This window comes from Sturnira hondurensis, unplaced genomic scaffold, assembly GCF_014824575.4.
Source record: "Sturnira hondurensis isolate 20B ecotype Veracruz unplaced genomic scaffold, ASM1482457v3 Scaffold0007208, whole genome shotgun sequence".
Lineage (NCBI taxonomy): Eukaryota > Metazoa > Chordata > Mammalia > Chiroptera > Phyllostomidae > Sturnira > Sturnira hondurensis.
The window spans coordinates 1,989,423-2,010,616 of record NW_028079839.1 but is presented as its reverse complement, the minus strand read 5'-3'; the positions used below and the strand labels follow the sequence as shown (position 1 = coordinate 2,010,616).

Sequence of the window (21,194 nt, the reverse complement as noted above, 5' to 3'; positions counted from 1 at the left end):
ACGGGAGAATCGCTCGCGTTTACCTGCCCTCCTGATGGGTAGGAGGAACCGCATCCGGCTAGAACAGTAGGGTAAACTCGGCCTGAAGGCCGAGGCAGTACCTCTCACAGAGGAAAACAGGCTTGGACTAAAAGCAGTGAAACTGTTTCTAAGTCATCTTCCCGAAGACAACGTTCTCCTCCAGTTCCGTGTTCTTTTTACATTTAATGGCACACACAATCACACGGGCGTTTCCCTCGCTGTGCACATGCTGTCTCTACAGCTCTCGTCTGGAGTTTTACTTCATTTGGACTTTTTTGGTAAGTGGTCAAATCGTTTGTAGCGTACCATATTCTCATGGATGGTGTTATTTTTTTTTCACCGTAGGATATTGAGAAAGCCTATGAAACTGTCTGTCAAGAAGGATCCAACTTAAACCCGGATCTTGGCGAGCTGGTGGTGGTTCCTCTGTATCCGAAGGAGAAATGCGCACTGTTCAAGCCACACGATGAAACCGACACGAGGGGCCAAGGTCGCCAGAGGAGAGTGGTGCTGACCGCCAGCCCCGGAGAGTCGCTGATCTGCGGCGGCACCGTGCGGTTCCTGATCGACGTGGGCGTGGAGAGCAGGAGGGTAAGTACCACCGCGCAGTTAGACGGGCCGCCCACGGTGGTCGAGAACGTTTCTTGGGTCCCCACCCTTCTCTCAACCAGAAAGCGAGGGTGAACTGCAGGTACTGGGGGGCTCGGTACTGGTTCGTGTGCACACGGAGCAGTGGTCTGGAAGCGAGTTAGGTCGATGGAGACGCCAGAGGAAAAGTTTGAGGAAAGACACAACTATTGAAGCATAAGGTGGAGGTTCTTCTCACCAGTGGCTTTTCCCTAGCAGAGCAGAGGGTGACAGACAGTGACACACCCTCAGTGTCTCTGGTGACAGACGGTGACACACCCTCAGTGTCTTCAGTAACCCCTGTGTTGAAGTTTACTAGAAAGCAGTTTCCACTACACTGACTTAAGCAGATTTTGGCTTTATAACTGATATGAAAAAATTCCACTGTAAATTCTTAAAGAACGTAATATTTTTATATAGCTATCTTTAAAGAAAAACATTGGGGAAGATGGAATAGGGCCTCTCACCCACAAGACACGGGACCTGAGTCACGGCGTGTACGTACCGAAGACAGCCTGCCCGAGGCTGACCCCTTTGCTGTTATCAGATGTGGGGTAGCTCCCCTCCTTCCGGAACGTGGGTCTCTGAGTGCCCCCGGCCCACTGTTGGGAGGGTCCCCATGCAACGGTCTGGGTACACCTTACTGAACCGGGCCCCCGTCCCGAGAACCCGGGGTCATTACTCATCCTGGAGACACCCCCTCGGAAGAGCACCGAGTGCCGCACGGGGTCTTCATTTAGCCGATATGGTGGGAGAGGTGCGTGTTAAGAAGGTGAGGCCACTGGGCTCACGGCCGATTTGAGTAGAACCTTAAAGAGACACGGCATGGCCAGGTAACAGTCCTCCTGCCCACGAGGCACCTGCGCACCTGTCACCAGTGTCACCCTGGAGGGGTGACAGTGCTAGTGTTGCAGCAGACGGTGGAGATCCCACAGTTGCTGACGCTACAACAAAAGCGGACACCCTTTCGGTCCATTTATCATGCCCTGGAGTTTCCGTCTTGAGACAAGTGACGCCGTAATCAACATCTTACGGAGGGAACGACCCTGTAGCAGAGCGTTTCGTGGGGCGAGCTGCTGCCCGAGCCACAGGCATGTCAGGGCCCGTGAGCTGGCCACCTCACGGGCCACCTGATGCTAAAGGTGCTGTCTTTCCACTTAAAGGTGTACAACCCTCGCATCAGGGCGAGCTCACGGGTCACGCAGCCCATCAGCCAAAGCCAAGCGGAGATCCGCAAGCAGATTCTCGGCGCCGCGTCTTCAGGTAGCAGCCCTGTGTGCGTCAGCGCCGACTGGTGTCTGTTCCTGTCCGCAGAAAACAGACACCACAGCCATCCCCCTTCATTTCTTCTAGGAAAACTTTTCCGTCTGTACTCTGAAGAGTTTGCCTCCAAAGACATGCAGCTGCTGAAGCCGGCAGAAATGCAGGAAGCCAACCTCACCAGCATGGTGCTGTTCATGAAGAGGATTGACATTGCAGGCCTAGGCCACTGCGACCTCATGAACAGACCAGGTAGCCAGGCCTGTGCGCCGGCGGGCAGGGGGGCTGAGACCTGCCTTCTGCACTCGCGGTGCGAGCAAGCCTGGGGATTTGGTTTGTGCCGAGGCATCGTCCCTACTGAGGTTTTCCAAAGTGATTTAAAACCCCAGGGAGTGTTTGCTCTGGCACTGGAAAATTGTCTGCCATCGGTCACTGGTGCGTAGGGCGCCCGGGCCTTAGGCGTCCAGAGAGCAAGCACAGTGTGGAAGTGGAGGCGGGAACCGACCGCGAGTAAAGGGGGATTCGCGGTGGGGACAGTCCACTAGGAGTCCCCTCCTCTGTAACCAGGTTGCTCCCGGCGTCTGGTGAGGAATAGAGCAGACGTCCGCTCAGGAAGGGAGAGGGAGAGCAAGGCTGTCTCTCCGAGGTTCTGGAAAGCAAACAGCGCGCGGCCACAGCGCAGAAATCCTTCGTACCCTCTGTGAGGCTCAGAGCTGAGCCCCAGGGGACAAAGGGCAGGGTCACTGCTTCTGTCTCCTGACAGTGTGCACGCGACTGCTCTGCTGTGTGTGGGGAGACTTCCCCGTGGACTGACTCAGACCCATTGTTTTGGGACGAAAATCCCCAGTGTGGCTGCGGCTGCTGCACGTGATTCCGCTGATCGACGCAACATGCAGGTTGGCTGGACCTGCGCGCGCCGTCAGGGTCCGTGAACCATGAGGAAATGGACTTGGCATAACTAGGCCGCAGACTGTTAACTGAACTGCATGACATAAGATCCCCTTTTAAAACATCGGTCATTCTCCTCTTCCCTGGTGCTGGGGATTGACCTCCACTGAGAGTGACTAAGTCGCTGCGGTCGGGGTCGTGGAGGTCTCTCTCTCGGAATGGCAGTGACACCTACACAGGGATTTGGAGACAAGTGAGTCAAGCTGGACGAGACTACAGCAGGGGCCATCCCTGGGCCTAGATTCGGAGCTCGTTCTGGTAGTGGCCAGACCCTGGGTTTGGGGGCAGTCTGTGAACACTGAACCCAAACACATGCTGGCCAGACACGGCCTGCAGGACAGGACAACGGCCTCAAGAAAATGGGCAGGAGCACGAAGACAGAGCACAGTCGGGCCACAGAGGCTGGTGTCGGTGCTGACCAGGACAGGGTTCGACGTGCTGCGGTCGCTGGGCCGCCGGTGCTGACGGAGCGCCCAGGGATCCGCGAGTCCAGGTGCCCTGGACTCCTGCCTTGCACACTGGCAGCCTGGTCTGTGAGTTCACAGGAGAACTGCCGTGCACTTCTTTACGAATGACTGGACTGCCTTTGGCGTTCACAGAAGAATGGAGGGAAGGTGGACCACGTGCACGGCCTGGCTGCGGACCCTTCCATCAGCAGCAGGGCTGTGAGGCTGGCCGTCCGCCACACAGCCCCAGGGGGTCAGCAGGTGTCCTCAGCGCACTGGCAGGAGCCCTGGTCCAGGTTTCGAATTAATGCAGGTTACACTGTTCATTGTCAAAAGGCCACACGAGTTTGTTGCTGTATTCAGGTGGCAGGGGGGAGCGTGGAAAAGGCCCAGATATGCTAAACAACTCAAGAGCCAGTGGGGGGGATCTTAAAAGCAAAAAAGTAAGTGATTTTCCAGAGTGTGAAACAGAATCTGGAGAGATTTAAAAGGCACAGAATGGAAGCCTTCCAGCTCTCGATCCCCAAGGCTCTGCGTGGGCCCAGTGACCGTGTGACTTACTGCTTGGCCAGGACGCTTGAGGGCGAAAGGGGGTGCTGTTCAAAGTGCACTGGGGTCAGAGGCCAAACTGGGCAGAGGGGACCCTGTAGTCAGGGGACCACACCAGAAAGCTCGGGGGACAGTCAGGGCTTGGGCCCCAGCCGCCTGCTTGTTGGCCCTCTGGGAGCCTCCATTTCACGTTCCGTCTGCACACGAGCACAGTCAAAGCGATCCGTTTGTAGGGTTGAGATAAACTGGCTAATGTGAGTAGGCCCCTTGGAAGGTGCCTGGCACAGTAAATGCCGTGGCTGTCACCGCCTGCGGGACTCCTGTCTGGGCTCTGGAGCCCAGGGCTCGTGGCCCCGAGCGGCAGGAGGTCCTGCGGAGGGCGTTTTCACAGTGCAAGGAGCGGAGGCCGGCCCTGGCCCTGGGAGGCAGTGCCAGTTACCTCTGCGAGGCCAGTCGCTAAAGCAGAGCCGTGGACTTGGGGCAGGACGCGTCCATGACAGCTGCCTGGCAGCCCACTGGTCAGAACAGACAGTGCTAGTGACCAGCCCGGGGTCAAGACCTCACTTTGCAGGCCCTTTTCTCCGCAGTAACAGGAGGGCAGTGCCTGCCTCTGTCTCACAGGGTTACTGAGAGGTTCCGACGAGGCTGTGCGTGCCCAGGTGCCGTGTGTGGCACACTGGGGTAGGGGCCAGGCCAGTGCCAGGTGTTGTGAGCCCGTCCTTGTGAAACTGAACCTCCAGAAGTCTGTCCTTCCTGTCCTTTCTGCAGCCGACCTCTAGCCCTATTCTCTCAAGTCCCAAGTCATTTTACAGTCTGTGCTGCCTTCTTGATTCTTCTCTCTGTGGTCGTAAACCCCAAAGGCATCGTCTTTTCCTGGTGTTGGGACCAGGGGCAGAACCATGGCATTATTTCTGTCAGTGATCCTCTCTGTGCAGCCAAATGACCCCAGGGCATAAAAATGAGGAGCAGCTTTCCGTAACTGCGTGTGTGCTCCTGAGCTCTCCTGCTGTCACATCGGAGGAGCTGGTTTCTGTCGCTACCTCCTGTACCTTCTGCACAGGTCAGCTGTCCCCCTTCATTTCATGGCTCACTGATGAACTGCTCGGACTTTCGTTTCCAAAGAGCCCATCTGTCTCCTTCCTGGGACTGCGACTCCTCAAGGTCTCCGCTTGGCTCCAACCTCAAGGACAAGACATGAACACAGAGTCAAGTCCTCCAGGGCCCAGCTCAGTGCTGCGCCACACACAGAGATCACACAGCAGGGACTGGGCTGCTTTGTCTGCTGCTGGGGATGACAGCTGTGCTTTGGCCACCCCAGCAGATGTCTGGGCTCTCGCAGGTTTGTGGGGGCTGCTTCCCGCAGCCCCTCGGCCCCGACCTTTGCCATTCCTGGGAGCTGGTCTCTGGCAGGCAGTCGTGTGGCAGAGCCGCAGCTGCGACAAGCTGTACCGCAGCACCACAGTCCCTCCCAGACCCACAACAGGGCCTCCCCGGGGTTTCCATAGTGCCCTGGTAGGAATGGGGCACTTGACCACATCCTAGCAGATGACTGGCTCGGATCTGACATCGAGTGACACCATTTGTCTGGAATTTTGGCACATAGTTCAGTGGTTAAAGTTTGGACAAGTAAGTCAGCTTCCACTATCTGTGTCTCTAGTCTCCCAGATGCAAAAAGGTGGTACCTCGCAGTCGTCACCTCCCACCGGGACACGTTGGAAGTGAGGCCAGTGAAAGCCGTCCTGGGCTCTCTCAAAACCCTCCAGTTCCTCGGGTGGGAACGCAGCAGCAGACTGACACTCACTCTCCTCTCTGTGTGGCTTTTATTGCTCTGCCGTGTAGCAGACGGGTGGAAAACAGGTGTTTACTTGAGCCTAAGATAATAGACGGATTTTCTTCAGTGGAGATTAGGCATATGTAATAGATACCACACCACTATTAATGTTATATAAGATGGAGAAAATGAGCCTCTGGCCTTATTTGCCAGTAAATAACTTTAACGTCCTCGTCTACTCCTGTCGTCTGCGTGAGCCCAGGGTCAGGTTCGATTGGTCAATTTTATCGTCCTGCCTTTCATGCTTCGTAACTTTTTACTGGACGCTACACCTTGTGCTTTACTGTGTTGGGTATCAGACATCCTGATTTCTGTAAACATGGCAGCTCCTGTCCTGGGCCGAGGTGACTCTTTCAGTCCCGATTTGAGGACCTGTCGGGTAGCACTGAGCAGTGTGCGTCTGGGGGTTTCCCTCCTGTTTCCTACCCGGGGCCCCTCAGACTGTGAGCTCTTGCTGCCTGGAGGGTGGAGTCAGGCAGCGCCCCAACCCTGAGCACCGGGCACACAGGTGTGCTCCTTGGGCGGCCCTGTCTGGCCACAGCCATTCATGCGTGGGCTGTGCTGACCAGCGGAGGGGCTTGCATAGACCTCCCAGACCCTCCCTCTGCACAGCCCGTCGCAGGCCTGCAAGCTCGGGCCACCAGGGTCTCCCAGACCCGCAGCGCCAGCTTTGGGACTCAGCTTCCCCGCCCTGGAACTTCTAAGCTGGGCAAGCACCCAGCTCACCTCGTTAGTGTCCCCGAGTCAGCCCCTCATCACCTGACATTCTTTGTCTTGCAAACTGTGGATTCGGATACTCTGTTCATCCCGGGAGGACGAATTCAGTTCCTGACACTCCCTGATCACTTTTCCTCTCCTAGCCCCGGAGAGTTTGATGCAGGCTTTGGAAGACTTAGATTACCTGGCAGCGCTAGACAACGATGGAAACCTGTCCGAGTTTGGAATCATCATGTCGGAGTTTCCCCTCGATCCCCAACTCTCCAAGTCCATCCTAGCATCCTGCGAGTTTGACTGTGTGGACGAGATGCTCACCATCGCCGCCATGGTGACAGGTACGCACTCCCCACGCTGCTGCTGTGTGTGGTGCACCGCAGCGCTGAAGTGAGATCTGTTGGAGCTGGGGTTTTAATAGGCGAAAAAGGTAGAAAACGGTAACAGTTTCTTGGGGTGTTCCACCTTTTGATGTCTCTGGGCCACACTAGAAGAAGAGTTGGCTTGGGCCACGTTAAATACACAAACAAACACCAAAGAAAACTGAGAAGCAAAAAAAAAAAAAATGTTTTAAGTAAACATACGTTGGGCCACATTCACAGCCATGCTGGGCCACATGTGGGCCAGACACCTTAGTGTCCCTAGGGAACTCCTGAACCTGACACAGGAGAGCACACCAGGTTCACCCGTGCTGGACGAGTCAGCACAGACCAAGACAAACCCGATGACGTGGGTGCCAGTTCATTTCCTGCCCCCTTGTTCCTCTCGGTCCGTCTGGTCCACGTTACGCTCTGACTGGCAGAACAGGCCGGAGGTGGCTTTGCGTGAGCACCTGTGTTCCAGTCCTGTCCCTGCATCCGGCCTCAGCACTCAGTCCCTACACCCACCGTGACACAGCTGGTGTCACAAGCAGAGAGCTAAGAAAAGCAAACAGAACCAAGAAGAACTGTGACAACTCCCCCTGAGCCCCTTGCAGTCTCTAAGTACCGCTGGGTGACGTAACTGTCCAGTCAGACGGCCGCTGTGCTCCCTGCCCCCGTGCTGTGCTCCCTGCCCCAGGGCTGTGCTCCCTGCCCCAGGGCTGTGCTCCCTGCCCCCGTGCTGTGCTGACATGGAGTGCCTCCCTCTGCCTCCGTTACTGCTGACCTTGTAACCGCTTGCACCTTCTAGCTCCCAGTTGCTTTTTGCACCTGCCACACGGAGCGGAGGAGGCTGCCCTGACCTGCTGGAAGACATTTTTACATCCTGAAGGTGATCACTTCACCCTCATCAACATTTACAAGGCCTACCACGACACAACTCTGAATTCCACCAGCGAGCGTAAGTGAATGCTTCTGATTCTCATAAATTACCTTCAAAGTCCACCTTTCCTTCCCAAAGTAAGCTAAACGGCTACTTGTCAAACACCCGTTCTCCCTAGCCATGTTGGTCACTTCAGTGGAATGGTGCTTGAGGCCCTAAATGCACCCGTAGGTTTCCACTGAGCAGCAGAAACTCCCTCCGGCGCCCAGAGCTCTGGTGAGGTGGGCCTGGACCTAGAAGCCCAGCCTTCAGCTGGGCCACCCTTCACCCTTCCAAGGGCACGACTGGCACAGCACAGCTCTGCCCTCTGGGGTCTGGGGAGAATAAAAGGAACTGCCACCTCTAGGTGGCCCCTGGGTCCAAACACCGCTTCCTGCTCTCCGTAATGGGCACACCCACTGCCGGGCGTGGATTCAGGGAGTGTGGAGCACGCCAGAGCGACCCAAACCACCCCCACCCCTGCGGGTGGGAAGAATCTGGCCACAGCTTGGCAGAGGGCAGGGCAGGGGCATCCAGTCCAGAGGAGAATCGGCCTGCGGAAGCTGGTGAGGCAGCCGTTCTGGGCATGTCTGCACGTTCTCAGTGACTGGGGAGCCGTGTGTGCAGCTGCTGTGCTGGGCTTGGAGAGAGGGCACCTCCAGGGGCGGAGGGGCTAAGCAGGTGGCGGGGCCGAAGTCTCCAAAGGCAGCCGGTGGGGTTCACCTGTTTCCCACAAAGCTTCTTGTGCCGCCTCCACTGCAAGAGGTGGTGGGGAAGGTAACATGCAGTGACAGCTGTGTTGGCAACGTGAACGACAGCGCCACAAAGGGCAGGTAGTGCTGCACAGAGCAGGCAGCACGCTTCTCGAGGCACAGGGGACGACCGTGGAGGCAGACAGGACATGGGGCACTTGGCGACCCCTGTGAGAGCCGAGGGGTGGTGCCAGTCAGGGTGCGATCCCGCTGCTCCGAATGGGCCTGCGCGGCGGGACCGGCCGACAGGTCTGCTGCCCACCACGCCAAGGCCACGTGTACTGCCCGTTCATGGCAAACCCTAGTCCACAAGTGATCATACTCACGGGGCAAGAAAGAGTGACTTAGACTGAAGCAGGTGGCTGAATTCCAATGTAAAACCTGCAGCCAGGGCAGCTACAGACTCCGGATCAACCAGAAGTAACCCTTCTCCTACAGTAAAACAGTTACATGAGATGTTTTCACGGATCGGGGGGGCTTTCCACCAGAAGCTCTTCCAGTTCCAGTTTGAATGAAAGTGACCCCACACGCCCTTGCTGTGTGCAGGCAGGTCAAGTGTGGACCCGGGACGGTCTCCTCCCCCCCCAGCCCCGGACAAAGGGGACAGTAGGAACACGCTGTTTCCATGTTGTGTGGGGTCACGGAACCCCGTGGAACCCCAGCCAGGGCAGGTTCCTCTGGCAGCACCCCAGACGGCCCCTCGCAGCCACCAGAGGTCCTATCCCTGCGACCTCCTCCTCCGAACAAGAGAGGACGGAGGAGAGCAGCGAGCAAGCACCCTCCTGGCCCGGCCCGGCCCCTTCAGATGGCGACACGCCCTCTAGAGCACCTGTCCGCCTCCCCTCCTAGGCTGCGTGGAGCAGTGGTGCCAGGACCGCTTCCTCAGCTGCACCGCCCTCAGGACCGCGGACGTCATCCGGGCTGAGCTCCTGGAAATCATCAAGCGGATCGAGCTTCCCTATGCGGACCCCGCCTTTGGCTCCAAGGAAAACACTCTGAACCTGAAGAAAGCGCTCCTGTCCGGTTACTTCATGCAGGTGAGGGTGGCTGGGGCGGCCTCCATGGTCTCGGCCAGACTGCGTGCTTCCGGGTCATTATGCCTGGGGTCTCTCAGGGTGATTGTTTCACTGCTGGGAACTTTAAAGCCAAACAAAGCGCCTGGTGCTGTTAAAGACACAGCACGTAAATAGTCTTCCCATCAGGGAGTGAGGGGCTAAATCAGAGTGAAGAGAGCCCCTTCCATTACGGAGGGATGGCTGGGAAACGCCCTTTGGGCTGCACATCAGAGCCTCTTGCCCCGCCTGTCGGGGAGCCAGCCCACAGCCACTGGTGACTCGCTGCCCGACGAAGGAGGCGGCCATTCCCGGCTGCTCTGCCAGCACACGAGAGGAGCAGGCGCGCCGTGCCCCCACGGCGAGGGGCTGCTGTGGGCTTCCTCATCCGTGTGGGAAAGGGCGGGGGCTGGTGTGGCAGGCTTTCCCAGGCAGAAGTGAGCCGGAACATCGGGTGTGAAGCACATGGCACGTGTGTGGTCCACAGTGTGGCGTTACTGCCCGACCCCACTGCTGCGGCCACCCTGGACATGCGCAAGCCACTCCCCCCACCACCGTCTCGCAGCTTTGGGTAAAACCAGTCTGATTTCCAACACCTGGAAACAGGGAAGGTGGGTGGCGGGTCTGCGGTTCTAACCATTCTGTACGAGTACTCTGGGATTCTTACGTGCCAACCTCCACGCTAATGCTCACTCTCGTTTCCCGACTGCGCTGCCGGCAGATCGCCCGGGACGTCGACGGGGCGGGGAACTACCTGATGCTGACGCACAGGCACGTGGCCCAGCTGCACCCGCTGTCCGGGTACTCCGTCTCCCGCAGGCTGCCGGAGTGGGTGCTCTTCCACGAGTTCAGCGTCTCGGACAACAACTACATCAGCATCGCCTCCGAAACCTCTCCTGAGCTGTATGTTTCGTGGAGTACAAAGGGTTCCTATTGAATTGGCAATCAAGGAGTAAATGAGAGATTTGCTTATTATGTTCAGGTGTAAGCAGTTTATACTGGAGCAGCCTAAAGACAGGTCTCCATGGGTAACCATCTAAGAAATGGCCCCCAAGAGACGCATCATAGAAAGGTGACCCCAGGCACAGGGCACCTGCAGAGGTGTGGGCAGGTACCGACCTTGGGAAGGGATGAGCACAGCCATCTCCCCTCAGAGGAGCCACAGGCCGGAGCCAGTGGGGAGGGCCGGCAGGGAGAGGCGGAGACAGGCAGGCGCCAGAGCGGCAGGGCTCGGGGCCACAAGCGTGTGGGGTTCACGCCCAGTTCAGCACGAAGCAATGGAAGATTTTCTTTGTGACACCTCATTCTGGCTTTAATTTGTATCTTCTTGACAATTAGTGATATTGAGCCCATTTTCATGTAGCAGTTATTCACTTATTTTGTAAAATTTTAATTGTTGTTCAAGTACCGTTTTGTGTCTTTCACTCCCATCCCTCAATGGGTTTTAAGAGGGGTGACATCTTCTTCAGCCCTCCTCGGGCTCCCTGTGGCTGCAGAGTGGGTGGGTGTGGCTGCAGTGCCTCTGCCCATGGGGCAGGGTGACGGTCCAGGCACGGTGACAGAAGCCAGCAGGGGTCTGGCTTCGGAGGCCAAGTGTGGACCGATGCGTTAGGAGAGACAGAGGCAAATCCTCCCTCTCACCCACCCAAAGCTCTCCCAAGCACCCAACTGGATCATGTACCAAGATGGGTGGGACAAGAGGCCCCAGGGGTCAGAGTGGTGGCCATTGCTTCCGCTGTGTGGCCTCACTAGAGAGGCCACCTCACCCCAGGAAGGCAACTGGGTGGTTCCCTCAGCACCATAGAACGTGCTTGTCCTGCAAAGGCAGGGTTCAGGTGAAACGCCAGCTTCCCAAGCAGGTTCTCAGGATAGGAGAGCACGCAGATGTGTCTGCTGTCGCACACCAAAGACGATGTTTTTGTTTTGAACAGATTTATGCAGCTGGCACCACAGTACTACTTCAGCAACCTGCCTCCTAGCGAGAGTAAGGACATCCTACAGCGAGTGACGGGTCACCCATCACCAGTGTCCACCGCGAAACAGGGACAGCACACGTGTGAGAAGTCCCCTGAGACTCCCGAACAAAGGTGTGCCGTGCAGTGACGCTCAGACTGTCCCCAGTGTGATGCACTGTCAGCCCAGACCTACGTGCCAGGTGGCCCACGACACAACGGGAGGGAGGACCTCAGGGTGTCATACCCCACACAGGAGGCGCCTGAAAAACCAACACTGTATATTATTTTGAAATAAAAAATAGAAGTTTTTATTGAGTTCCTTAAATTACGACTCCACATTCTTCCTCTCACCAGGAACATCTCATGATGTGACCAAAACGTTTTAAAACTATCTTGTACATGTGTCACAGACACAGGCAGCAGAACCCTCCTTTTCATAGAGAATCTCAGTCTAAATATAAAGTCCTGGGTTTTCAGCAACTCTCCACGGGGTTTTTCTGGTAATTCACACAAGCCAGCACACCGCTGTCCACGCAGAAGGCTACACAGAGAGGTGCTCTTTCAGTCGCTCCATGATCTCACTCATCTCGCCACACGGAATGAGCATCACCGTGCGCAAGGGCGTCATCGGAACGTCGTCGAAGGCCCACCTGCCGCCCAGGCGTGTGTCGCTCTCCTCCTGCACCGAGTAGCTGAACTTCAGGACCGCCTTCTACATCACACAGAGAGCCACAGTGCACCTCAGACACAGACCACGGGGTCTGCCATGTGCCTACGGGAGATCGGCAGCGGAAGGAGCAGCCGCAGAACGCAGTGAGCTCAAAGGGGCCGTGCGGGCAGGATTTGAGTGCTCGCCAGCGGAAGTCGCCTAACCCCGAGGCGCACGGACAGTGTCCCGGCTCTAAGGTGAGCAGGCCACTAGTGGTACTGGCACACTGCCCACTTATGTGCCAGTTGTAATTCTGAAATCACTCGTCCAATCTTGGCCAGCACAAGCTACCTTCACAGAAAGTAAGTGCTAGAAATTCCACCGAGGGGATGGCGTCCAGGACCACAGGCGGAGTGGCATGGGAACCAGAATTGGGGGGGGTGGACCCCAGCTTCCGCCTCACTGGCTGTGTGGTCTCAGATGATGGCTCTCCTCTCCCCCAGACTGGTCCCCATGTGCAAACCCAGGCTCACTCCCACCTCCCGGGGTGCTTTCAGCCCTCACGGCACATTGTCAGCGCCCAGTCACCATCAACAGGGAAGAAAACAGAATGGCCACACACCAAGGACTCTGAAGTGAAATGGGAGAGCAAAAAACCATGATTTACTGTTATTAAATGATTACATCTGCCCTGGCTGGTGTGGCTCAGTGGCTTGAGCATGGGCTGCGAACTAAAAGGCCATGGTTCGATTCCCAGTTAGGGCGCGTGCCTGGGTTGTGGGCCAGGTCCCCAGCAGGGGACGTTCCAGAGACAGCCACACATTGGTAGTTTCTCTCCCTTTCTCCTTCCCTTCCCCTCTCTCTAAAAATAAAACCTTTAAAAAAAAATCTCTTCCACCCACCGAAACAAACGGGACGAGACAGTCTTACCTCGTAGAAAAACTCTTCCTCTGCGTTTGCAAACACTAACTCGTCCTTCCTGTGGCCGCCCCGTTTCTTCCTGGAACTGTTCTTTGCTGCTTCCACAAATGTCTTGCTAATCAGAAGGTAGAAGTAACACTTCCCACATGGCTTGTTGGTCTTGTGCGCCTCCGCCAGCTCTTCCCTACAAGGTGCACACACACGGGTTTGCCTGCTGGGCCCCAGGAAACCAGCGTGTCCACAGACCGGCGCCCAGGGGACGCCCGGCGGGGGGGGGGGCTCTGCTCAGACTCAGGCCTCGTGAGCAGGCATCAGAGCAGACCCTTCTCAGGCAGCGAGTTTCACTTTGGCCGTCCGCTGCACTCGCCTGATCGCGGCAGGGCCTTTACAGTCACACGCCCCACGACTCTCGCAGATTAGGCCAAGCTGTGGACGGACGAGACCCAAGTTCACCCAGCATCATTGTTTTGTGGGTGAGCTAAAAACACACAGGAATGTGGATTTTTCTGAAACGGCAAGCACTGAACGGAAGTGTGCACAGGCACGTGACCGCTCGTCTCCGACCACTCAAGTCTGGGACTCGTGTCTCGCACACCGTGGAGAGGCACGGCACGGACACCCTGGCTTCCACAACCGCCCACGAGGGGCAGGGCAGCCTTTCTGAAAATCACATGTGACCCTGTGTCTCCGGCCGAACAAGGAACGCGAGCCACTGGAGCTTTCCCTAGCAGAGGGCCAGGAAAGCAGTCTCCCTCCCGGGACACCAAATGCACACGAGCACCGAGGGGCCAGGAAAGGAAAGACCCAGCCGAGCGCAGCAGCACGAGGGAAGGTGCGCGCGAGGCGGCGGCACAGGGCGGCCGCCAAGCAACTACAAAGCAGTGGCTCCACGAGGAGAAGCCAGACCCTGGAGCCCGGCGGGCGCTGGGCCCCGTAAGGACCCAGACACAGAGCCCCGACCCCTGAGAGCCCCGGGCTGCGAACCCCGGGGCCCGGCCCCGCTTTCCTTTTGTCCTCCATTTCTAAGCGCGGGCAGTACCAATCTTAGCGTTTCTTACATTTAAAATATTCCTGTCAACTTGAAGCTGCAGGTGAAAATAAAACAACCAACCCTGAGAGGCCAACAGTGTGGTATTATCAAGACCACAGTTTCATTACTCATAAAACATCCCAGTGGAATTTGGGAATTTTACTCAATTTTTGTTGTAACTGTTCAGTGTTATATTTGCATTATGGAAACACGCCTGTGAGGAGGGTGAGAAATCAGTGGAACAGGACTAACAGGTCCGTGTGAACTCACTCACATCCATGCCATTTAAACCCTTCCGCCCACGGAGACCTCAGTCCACAGAGCCGGACGAGGACAGCGCTCCAGAGCCGGTCAGCAGAGCGTCTCGGCCCAGCCGCCCTCCCCCACCCCAGCGTGCTGCAGCTGGCACCGGGGCGGTGCTCCCCCTGCACCCACACGCACCCTGAACCCCACTCCCCAGCCCACGGGAGACGCCCCGCGAAAGGCGTTCCGAAGCCTCTTACTGCAGCTGCTGGTGCATGGGCAGAGCGATCTGGGGGGGCACATTAATGAATCTTTCACTCAGGAGAAGGCCCACCGGCTTGGCGGCGTCACTTAAAAGCTTGTCCAGCTGGTCAACCACGCTCTTTTCACAGTTCTGGTCACAGCGGCTCAGAATCAGCTCTTTAACTTGCTCGGCACACTGGGTACCCTAGAGAGCAGAGAGAAGCCTCGCGGTTCACCCCAGGCGCCGGTGCCCAGGGGAAACCTCAAAGTGAGAAGGACCCCTCCTCGCCTCCCTGCAGGGCTGGGGTCTGCCACCACCTGCCAACTCTCCGGCCCTCAGTGGCCATGCCTCAGCGTTTCCCGAAGTAACCGGGCCGCCAGCACTCCCGCCCCATGACTGGCGCAGAGGCGGGGGCGGCTGACAGGCAGGCGTCCTGGGACAGTGACTCCGGCCCATCCCATGACCCTGACAGACGGGACTGAGGCCCACGTAAAATAGCGTCAGCCTGCATCCTATCTGCGGCAGGCAAGGAGCCGGCTTCCACTTTTCATCAGGACTCATCGACGAGCAGTGAGAAGCCCAAGTGAAAACACAGGTGGGTGTCCGCCAGCCAGTCCCCCAGGAGCGGCGCCGCCTCCCAGCCAGGGCACAGCCACAGAGGCGGCACAAACAGCTGTGCCACCACCAACAGCATGACACCAGTCCAGCACAGGGCTCTCCGTCACAGGGAGGAAGCAACTTCCACGGGGCACACGCCCCTCGACGAGATGAGCAGGGTCACAGCAGACCTCACAAGCCAACCTCCCCGGATAACGTAGACCACCACCGATGCAGGGACCCCTGCCTCATGTCCACGTAAACGTGGCCTGGGCCGCAGGCATGACCATGCAGATGGGGAAACCAACCTTTCTTTCAGTTAAATTTAGGAGACTTATGAAACCAAAGATCTCATCTTCATCCACATCATCATCACTGTCGTCCGAAACGTCCGTCTGCTATTTAAAGAGAAAAACAGTTGTGACTTGCACCTGATTGGGCAGAGGTGTCATGCCTGGCCCGGGCGTCTCAGCCCCAGTGGCTGTGCCTCTTCGCAAACCCCGCCTGCTGCGCCTCCGCCCCCCAGAAGGCACCGTGGATTGCTCGGCGCATGGCCCGGCGTGCAGCTCCCCGGGCCCCACCCCTCTTCTGCACCCTCCACGATCTCTTCCTGCTCTGAAGTTACTAGATCACTGAGACATTTTCTTTAGCAGTTTCTCAACGCATTACAAATGCAGAACAGCTAAAACCTCAAGGAATAGCTGGAGGCAGCCCTTGCCTGTTTCTCTGTGGATCCCCAGGACAGTCCCACCCAAAGCCACGTTCCTGCCGAGCCCGGGCCCAACCCGAGCCCAACGCGACTCCTGGGGCCGGTGAACGAGGCCAGAGTGCCAAGGACTCAGGGCAGAAGAGAGAGGGCCGGGAAGGAGAGGACGAGTAAAGGAAGCAGGGAGCTGGCAGGGAACGCCTGCTCTGACAGGACCTCCTGGCTCCAGGACGCAACCCCCCCCCCCCCCCCCCCCCCNCGGCGGCCTCGCCGTGCTCCCGACGCGGCCCTCCACGTGTGGCTTGCCTGGTGTGGCTTGCAAGGTGTGCACACCCCTTGCACACCCCCAGCACCCAGCCTGGCAGAGAGCAAGTCCCCAGGGAGCACATGTGGGTGAAGGCAGTGCTGCATGGCTGCTGCCCTCCCACCAGAACCAGCAGGACCAGGGCTGACCTTTGACCTGCTGTGCGGGACGGGGCCTCCAGAGCTCCGCCACATGTCCCAGCACTGCTGGCTGCCTGAGACAGGCGAGGACAACGGCGTCCAGGCACCACAGTGCCCCAGGGGCCCGGTGTGTCAAGGCAGAGAACAGAACAGACCGCCTCTGTGGGGGCAGGAAGTCAGACCAGACCAGAGGCTGAAGAGGCTGAGGAAGGACGCGGCTCCTGGACCTCAGGGACACTGCCACTGACAGGGACCTCGGGCAGAGGGGCGGCCAGGCTTTACAACAAAACTTGCTGCGGAACCTGGACATGAAGGCCACCAGTCTCTTCCTGTGTGAACAGGAAGGGGGTGGCTCAGGGAAGGCCTCCAAGGCCTAGGGAACGGCAACCACCTGCCTGGGTGAGAGAAGCCCGGAGCTCCTCCACACGAGAGCAGAGAACGAGCAGGTGACCCCGGGGCAACTAGCAGTCCCCGTGGGAGGGGAAAGCGGCACCAAGAAAGGACTGCCCCGCCCACCAGCATCAGTCCCCCAGCGTCAGCCCCCCACAATCTGCAGCAGACAGGCTCCCCGCACCGCAGAGGACCCCCAGCCGCTGCAGCACAACCTGCACAGCACCAATGAACCAAGGGGGCCGTCGGTGCCCAGCCCGAAGGAACCCCACCTGGGCATCTGGCTCACAAGCAACTGGCATCGCCTGGGACCGCTCACTGCTCCTGATGGGATTCAGCCACCAGGGCAGCACCACACAGGGCCACCTCTCTGGGGGCTGGGGTCACAGTCACATCACAGCTCACCCCTCTCCTACTGGACCGTCTCCGGCTCCCCCAATGCCCCGCCCCTTCCAAGCCTCCTCTTAGTGCCCAGAAACCCAAGCAATGCCACACAGAACACTGCCCTGAACCAGAACCTCTCAACCACTGCACCCGTGCACTCCACAGTCCTCCCTGCCGAGCCCTAGGGACGCCCATCTGGCAGGGTCCCAATCCAATCCCAAAGGCACCCCCAAAAGGGCAGTCCCTTTCCTAGAAATAGGAAGTCTCTGTCCCTGGACACCTCGATTGTCTCTGTGGAAGCCAGGGAGGCCCAATGGAAGGCTGAGTCTTGCATCAGAGTGGGACACGGGTGGACACAGCTGTTCCCGCGGCGCCCAGAGGTCAGGGATGCTGGCCAGCTGAAGCGTGCCATGTCTGACGAGGGCAGGCACCCTCCTACTCCCCGCCACCCCCCCCCCCATCAGACTCAGCTGCTCTCCAAGATGGGAAAAGGGTCCACTGAGTTTAGAACAAGGTGCTGGTGGCTCTACCAGTCTCAAAACTGCCGTAGCACACTATGGGTGAAAGATCAGGGTGCTTAGCAGGAGAGGAAGTAGAAACTGTTAATACAAACAATCTTCAAGAATTCTGGCTTTGTACACCAAGGTTGTAGGTTCAATCCCCAATCAGGACACACACAAGAATCTACCAGTGAATGCCTACATAAGTGGAACAATAAACCAATGTCTCCCTAACCCCCTCTCGCCCCCTAAAACCAGTAAATAAAACTTTTTTAAAAACAGACTCTGGCTTGGAAGGTGAGGTAGTCAGAGTAGAGCATCAGACCAAGGTGGAGCTGCCTGTCTGGTTTTGCATGGTAAGCTGGGCAATAGTGCTGGAGGCAGCCCTGCACATACAGCCTGAGCCCCGTGCTGCTCAGTTCTAAGTGCTTTTACACACGGCCTCACTCTATCCACCTCCCAGCCCACCAAGTAGGTACACATATCACCCTCATTTTAGAGGTGAAACCGCAACAGACGTTGGTCTTGTGGCAGACTGTCCTTCCCACAGATGGCCGCAATGACACCTCCTATCCCACCTCTTCTGACCAAGTGACCTACACATTCCTCTCACGAAGGAGGAGTGGAGGGGGGTCTATGCACCCGCCCCTGGAACCTGCATGGAACTTTGTGTTAGCTGATCAAGCGAGCGGCGGACATTTCTTAAGATGCTTCCACCCAGTTCTTTTGGGCTGTGTGCCCCTGGGACCCACCAGCCTGTAGAGAGGCCCATGCAGGGGAACCAAATGCCCCCAACCCACAGTCCCAGCCAGGCTCCCAATGGACAGCCCACACCGATGTGCCAGTCACAAGGGAGCCACCTTGAGGCCCTCCAGCCCACTCGCAGACAACTCCCACGCTGTGCCGCAGAGCACCTAAGAGCCGTCCTCACTGAGCTCTGTCCAAACTGCAGCCCCACGAGCCACGGAGATGACCATCGATATTGCAAGCACAAAGTATACAGAGAACGTCAAGAGCCACCGGATGACAGGCAGCAGAGGCGGACTCCCGAGTCTGGCTCCCTCCTCTCCAAATGCACCCTCCCCTGCCGTGCCTGACACCTGCTTCTCCTCTCCTCTCCTGGCCACTCCTCAGAGCCCCCCTAGCAGGCTCTGCCGAGGATCTCACCCAAACGATGTCGGTGTTACCTGTGCCCCTGCCCTTCCTGGGCAACCTCGACCACTTCTGTGCCCTCAGTGACCACTTACCTGCTGCACACGCCCAAGCCTCCAGCAGCTGCTCACCAGCTCACTTGAGTTACCATAGGCAAATCAAAATGCACAAACCCAACCCCCATTCCCCTTCCCAGCCTGTCTCCCTCCATGTCACTGTTTGAGCCAGACACCTGGGAGTCATCCCTAACCCCTTTCCCTCTCCCCCTCAGACCCAGTCGCTACCTAACCCTGCCATATTTCACCTCCCGCACACCTTCTGAATCCAGCCACCTCTCTGCCTATCCACTGCCACCACTCAATTCCTGCATCTAACAGCACTGGGCCCCTGGAACAGCCTTCAACCTGTCTCCCTTCCCCATTAAGACTTCTCTCTAAAGCCAGCTTCTGGCCTGCTTGCTATAAACCAGGAGCTTTCCAGGCTAAAGAACTAATTTAATCAGAGTGAGTGCAACAGCTCTGCTTACCTTAATCACACTCCCGACATGGTTCTGCTGAATTAGGAGGTCTGTTAGCTCTGCGGTGTTTACAGGCGCCTTTAGGAAAAGCTAAGAGAAGGGGAAAAGTCACTTTAAATTAAAGTCAAAGCACAGTATCTAATAAAACTTCTAATTCCCATATTCAAATAAAAATGGTGAAATGCCAACAATGTGACCAGAAAGATGACTCAGAAGTGCCATGCCAAGAAAAGAGAAAAAGCCCAGGAGAATCAGAGAAGCTAAAGACACTGGAATTGAAGAGCAGGCAGTCAATGGAAATACAGGAGGGGTGGGAGAGGGGAAATGGCAAGGGGACCGGGGAGGAGAGTGAACACAGGGTCCAAGGGCTTGGCGACTAAGGCACTCTCAAGCATCTACAGGGCAGGAACCAAGGCCATCTCCACTGGGGCGAAGGAAGAAGTAGAAACCCCAGGGGGCGCAGAGACATGGCTTCTATGTAAGAATTCCTCTAACCAACAGTCGGGATAGGACTTGCAGGAAAAGAGACCAAAAGCAATCAGCAGGCGAAAGAGAAGTACTGTACTGGAGGGCACAGGACACTCAGCTACATTAACGGAGGAGGGGCTGGGAGCACCGGTACACACAGACAGGGGGCTTAGCTCTGGAGAAGAGGAGCTGCTCCTCCCAAGAGGGAGGGGACCGAAGGGGAATTCTGAAACAGACAGGCCGAAGTCCCACAAAGCTCGTGTTGATGGCCCGGGTTTTCTTAGAAGAGCCAATCCATGGCAAAGACTAAAATACATGCCTGCTGCAGTAATTTCTTAATTCCGTTGTGGTCGTTGTCTGAGATGGAATAAGCTTCAAAGTCAACATTCACTTCCTGTAAAAAACACAAAACAGGTCATCACGCATCGCTTTCTCCGCTACCTCAGGCACTCTTTCCCACCGCGGACCTGTCCACAGGACATGCCAATAAAAGGACAAGAAGAAAAGTCTGCCTGAAGAACTGTCCACAAAAAAGGGCCAACACTGCCGACACTGCACCTACAACCGGGAATCTGGGGACTGCCGACAGCCCGGGCGAGAATTACGGGCATGAGCTGCACGTTCTGCTTTGATGGTGTTGAGCCGGACACTGGGACGACTGACTGGACACTGGTCGGGATCGCTCACTGGACGTTCAACAAAAATGCAGGGCCTGTACCGCCAGGCACGCCGCAGGGGCTACTCTAAAGGAGAACGTATCGCCGGGACTCGGTGAGAGGACTGGGCAGAAAACACCGCGCGGCTGGGAGCTGAGCGAGGAAGGAAAATCTGCAGAACGGAGAGCGTTTGGAAAGGCTGCAGCTACAAGGGGGCGGCGGTTTCCAGGACCAGAAAGGGGGCCGCTGCGGCGAGATGCAGGCTGCGGGGTGGGGGTGGGCCGGCTGCAAAGGATAAACCTGCAGGCCCTCGGTGGCCGGTTATGGATTTGGGGCTTCCGCCTGACCACTGAAAAAGTCTCCGAAAAAAGGGTGCCGGTTTTCTTTGGGGGGTGGGGGTAAGGACATGGCCAGGCTCTAACTTTCTACAATAATTTCTGCGACTAGAGTGGAAGAGACAGACCTGGAACCCGAGTCGGAGCCTTTCAGCACCTGCAGTGTCTGATTACAGACCCCGGGTACAGGGGAGTCGCTACTCCAAGCATCTCACACATTCGCGCACGGCCTCAGCGGCTGGAAAGTATTTTCTCGGATAGAAGCCGAACTAGGGACGCCAGTGCTGCTCACCTCGTCGACTACCTCGTCGTCTTCATCCTCCTCTTCGTCACTGTCTTCATCGTCTTCGTCCTCGTCCTCGACTTCATCGTCCTCTTCTTCCTCCTGGCGCGGAACCGGGGCGTCAGACGGCCGCGGAGCCCCAGCACCCACAGCACGCCGCTTGGACCTGGACGCCATGTTGCCGCCCTTACTGCGCCTGCGCAACTGCCGCTCGCCCGCCCTTCCGGGCCGAGCCACACAAG

At 57.3% G+C, this 21,194-nt stretch overlaps 2 protein-coding genes across 4 annotated transcripts in view; one reads left to right on the top strand and one right to left on the bottom strand.

The window, feature by feature from the left end:
- DHX32 (DEAH-box helicase 32 (putative)) overlaps nucleotides 1-11,758 on the top strand; it is a 35,853-nt gene extending 24,095 nt beyond the window's left edge. For all 3 annotated transcript variants that reach the window (XM_037051173.1, XM_037051171.1, XM_037051174.1), the window contains 8 exons: nucleotides 367-612; nucleotides 1,812-1,911; nucleotides 2,002-2,160; nucleotides 6,543-6,734; nucleotides 7,564-7,713; nucleotides 9,276-9,463; nucleotides 10,200-10,381; nucleotides 11,410-11,758. In XM_037051173.1, the coding sequence (XP_036907068.1) occupies nucleotides 367-612; nucleotides 1,812-1,911; nucleotides 2,002-2,160; nucleotides 6,543-6,734; nucleotides 7,564-7,713; nucleotides 9,276-9,463; nucleotides 10,200-10,381; nucleotides 11,410-11,581 (1,389 nt within the window). In that variant the 3' untranslated portion in view covers nucleotides 11,582-11,758. The remainder of the gene's footprint in view (nucleotides 1-366; nucleotides 613-1,811; nucleotides 1,912-2,001; nucleotides 2,161-6,542; nucleotides 6,735-7,563; nucleotides 7,714-9,275; nucleotides 9,464-10,199; nucleotides 10,382-11,409) is intronic.
- Nucleotides 11,759-11,870: 112 nt separating this feature from the next.
- On the bottom strand, nucleotides 11,871-21,163 carry BCCIP (BRCA2 and CDKN1A interacting protein). Its single transcript, XM_037051189.1, has 7 exons — nucleotides 20,962-21,163; nucleotides 19,998-20,072; nucleotides 19,220-19,300; nucleotides 15,426-15,515; nucleotides 14,537-14,724; nucleotides 13,013-13,187; nucleotides 11,871-12,145 (listed from the first exon to the last, which is right to left on the bottom strand). Exons 1-7 carry the CDS (start codon nucleotides 21,127-21,129, stop codon nucleotides 11,975-11,977), a joined length of 948 nt encoding a protein of 315 aa, XP_036907084.1. The 5' UTR covers nucleotides 21,130-21,163; the 3' UTR covers nucleotides 11,871-11,974.
- Between the last annotated feature and the right edge of the window lie 31 nt (nucleotides 21,164-21,194).

What these genes read in the sequence shown, in the direction of transcription:
- BCCIP (XM_037051189.1), bottom strand. Translation starts at nt 21,129, where the DNA reads ATGGCGTCCAGGTCCAAGCGGCGTGCTGTGGGTGCTGGGGCTCCGCGG. An exon ending in ACGACGAGGTAGTCGACGAG is followed by an intron (nt 20,073 to 20,961) that starts GTGAGCAGCACT and finishes TGTTTTTTACAG; the next exon opens with GAAGTGAATGTTGACTTTGA. An exon ending in TTAAGAAATTACTGCAGCAG is followed by an intron (nt 19,301 to 19,997) that starts GCATGTATTTTA and finishes CCCTTCTCTTAG; the next exon opens with CTTTTCCTAAAGGCGCCTGT.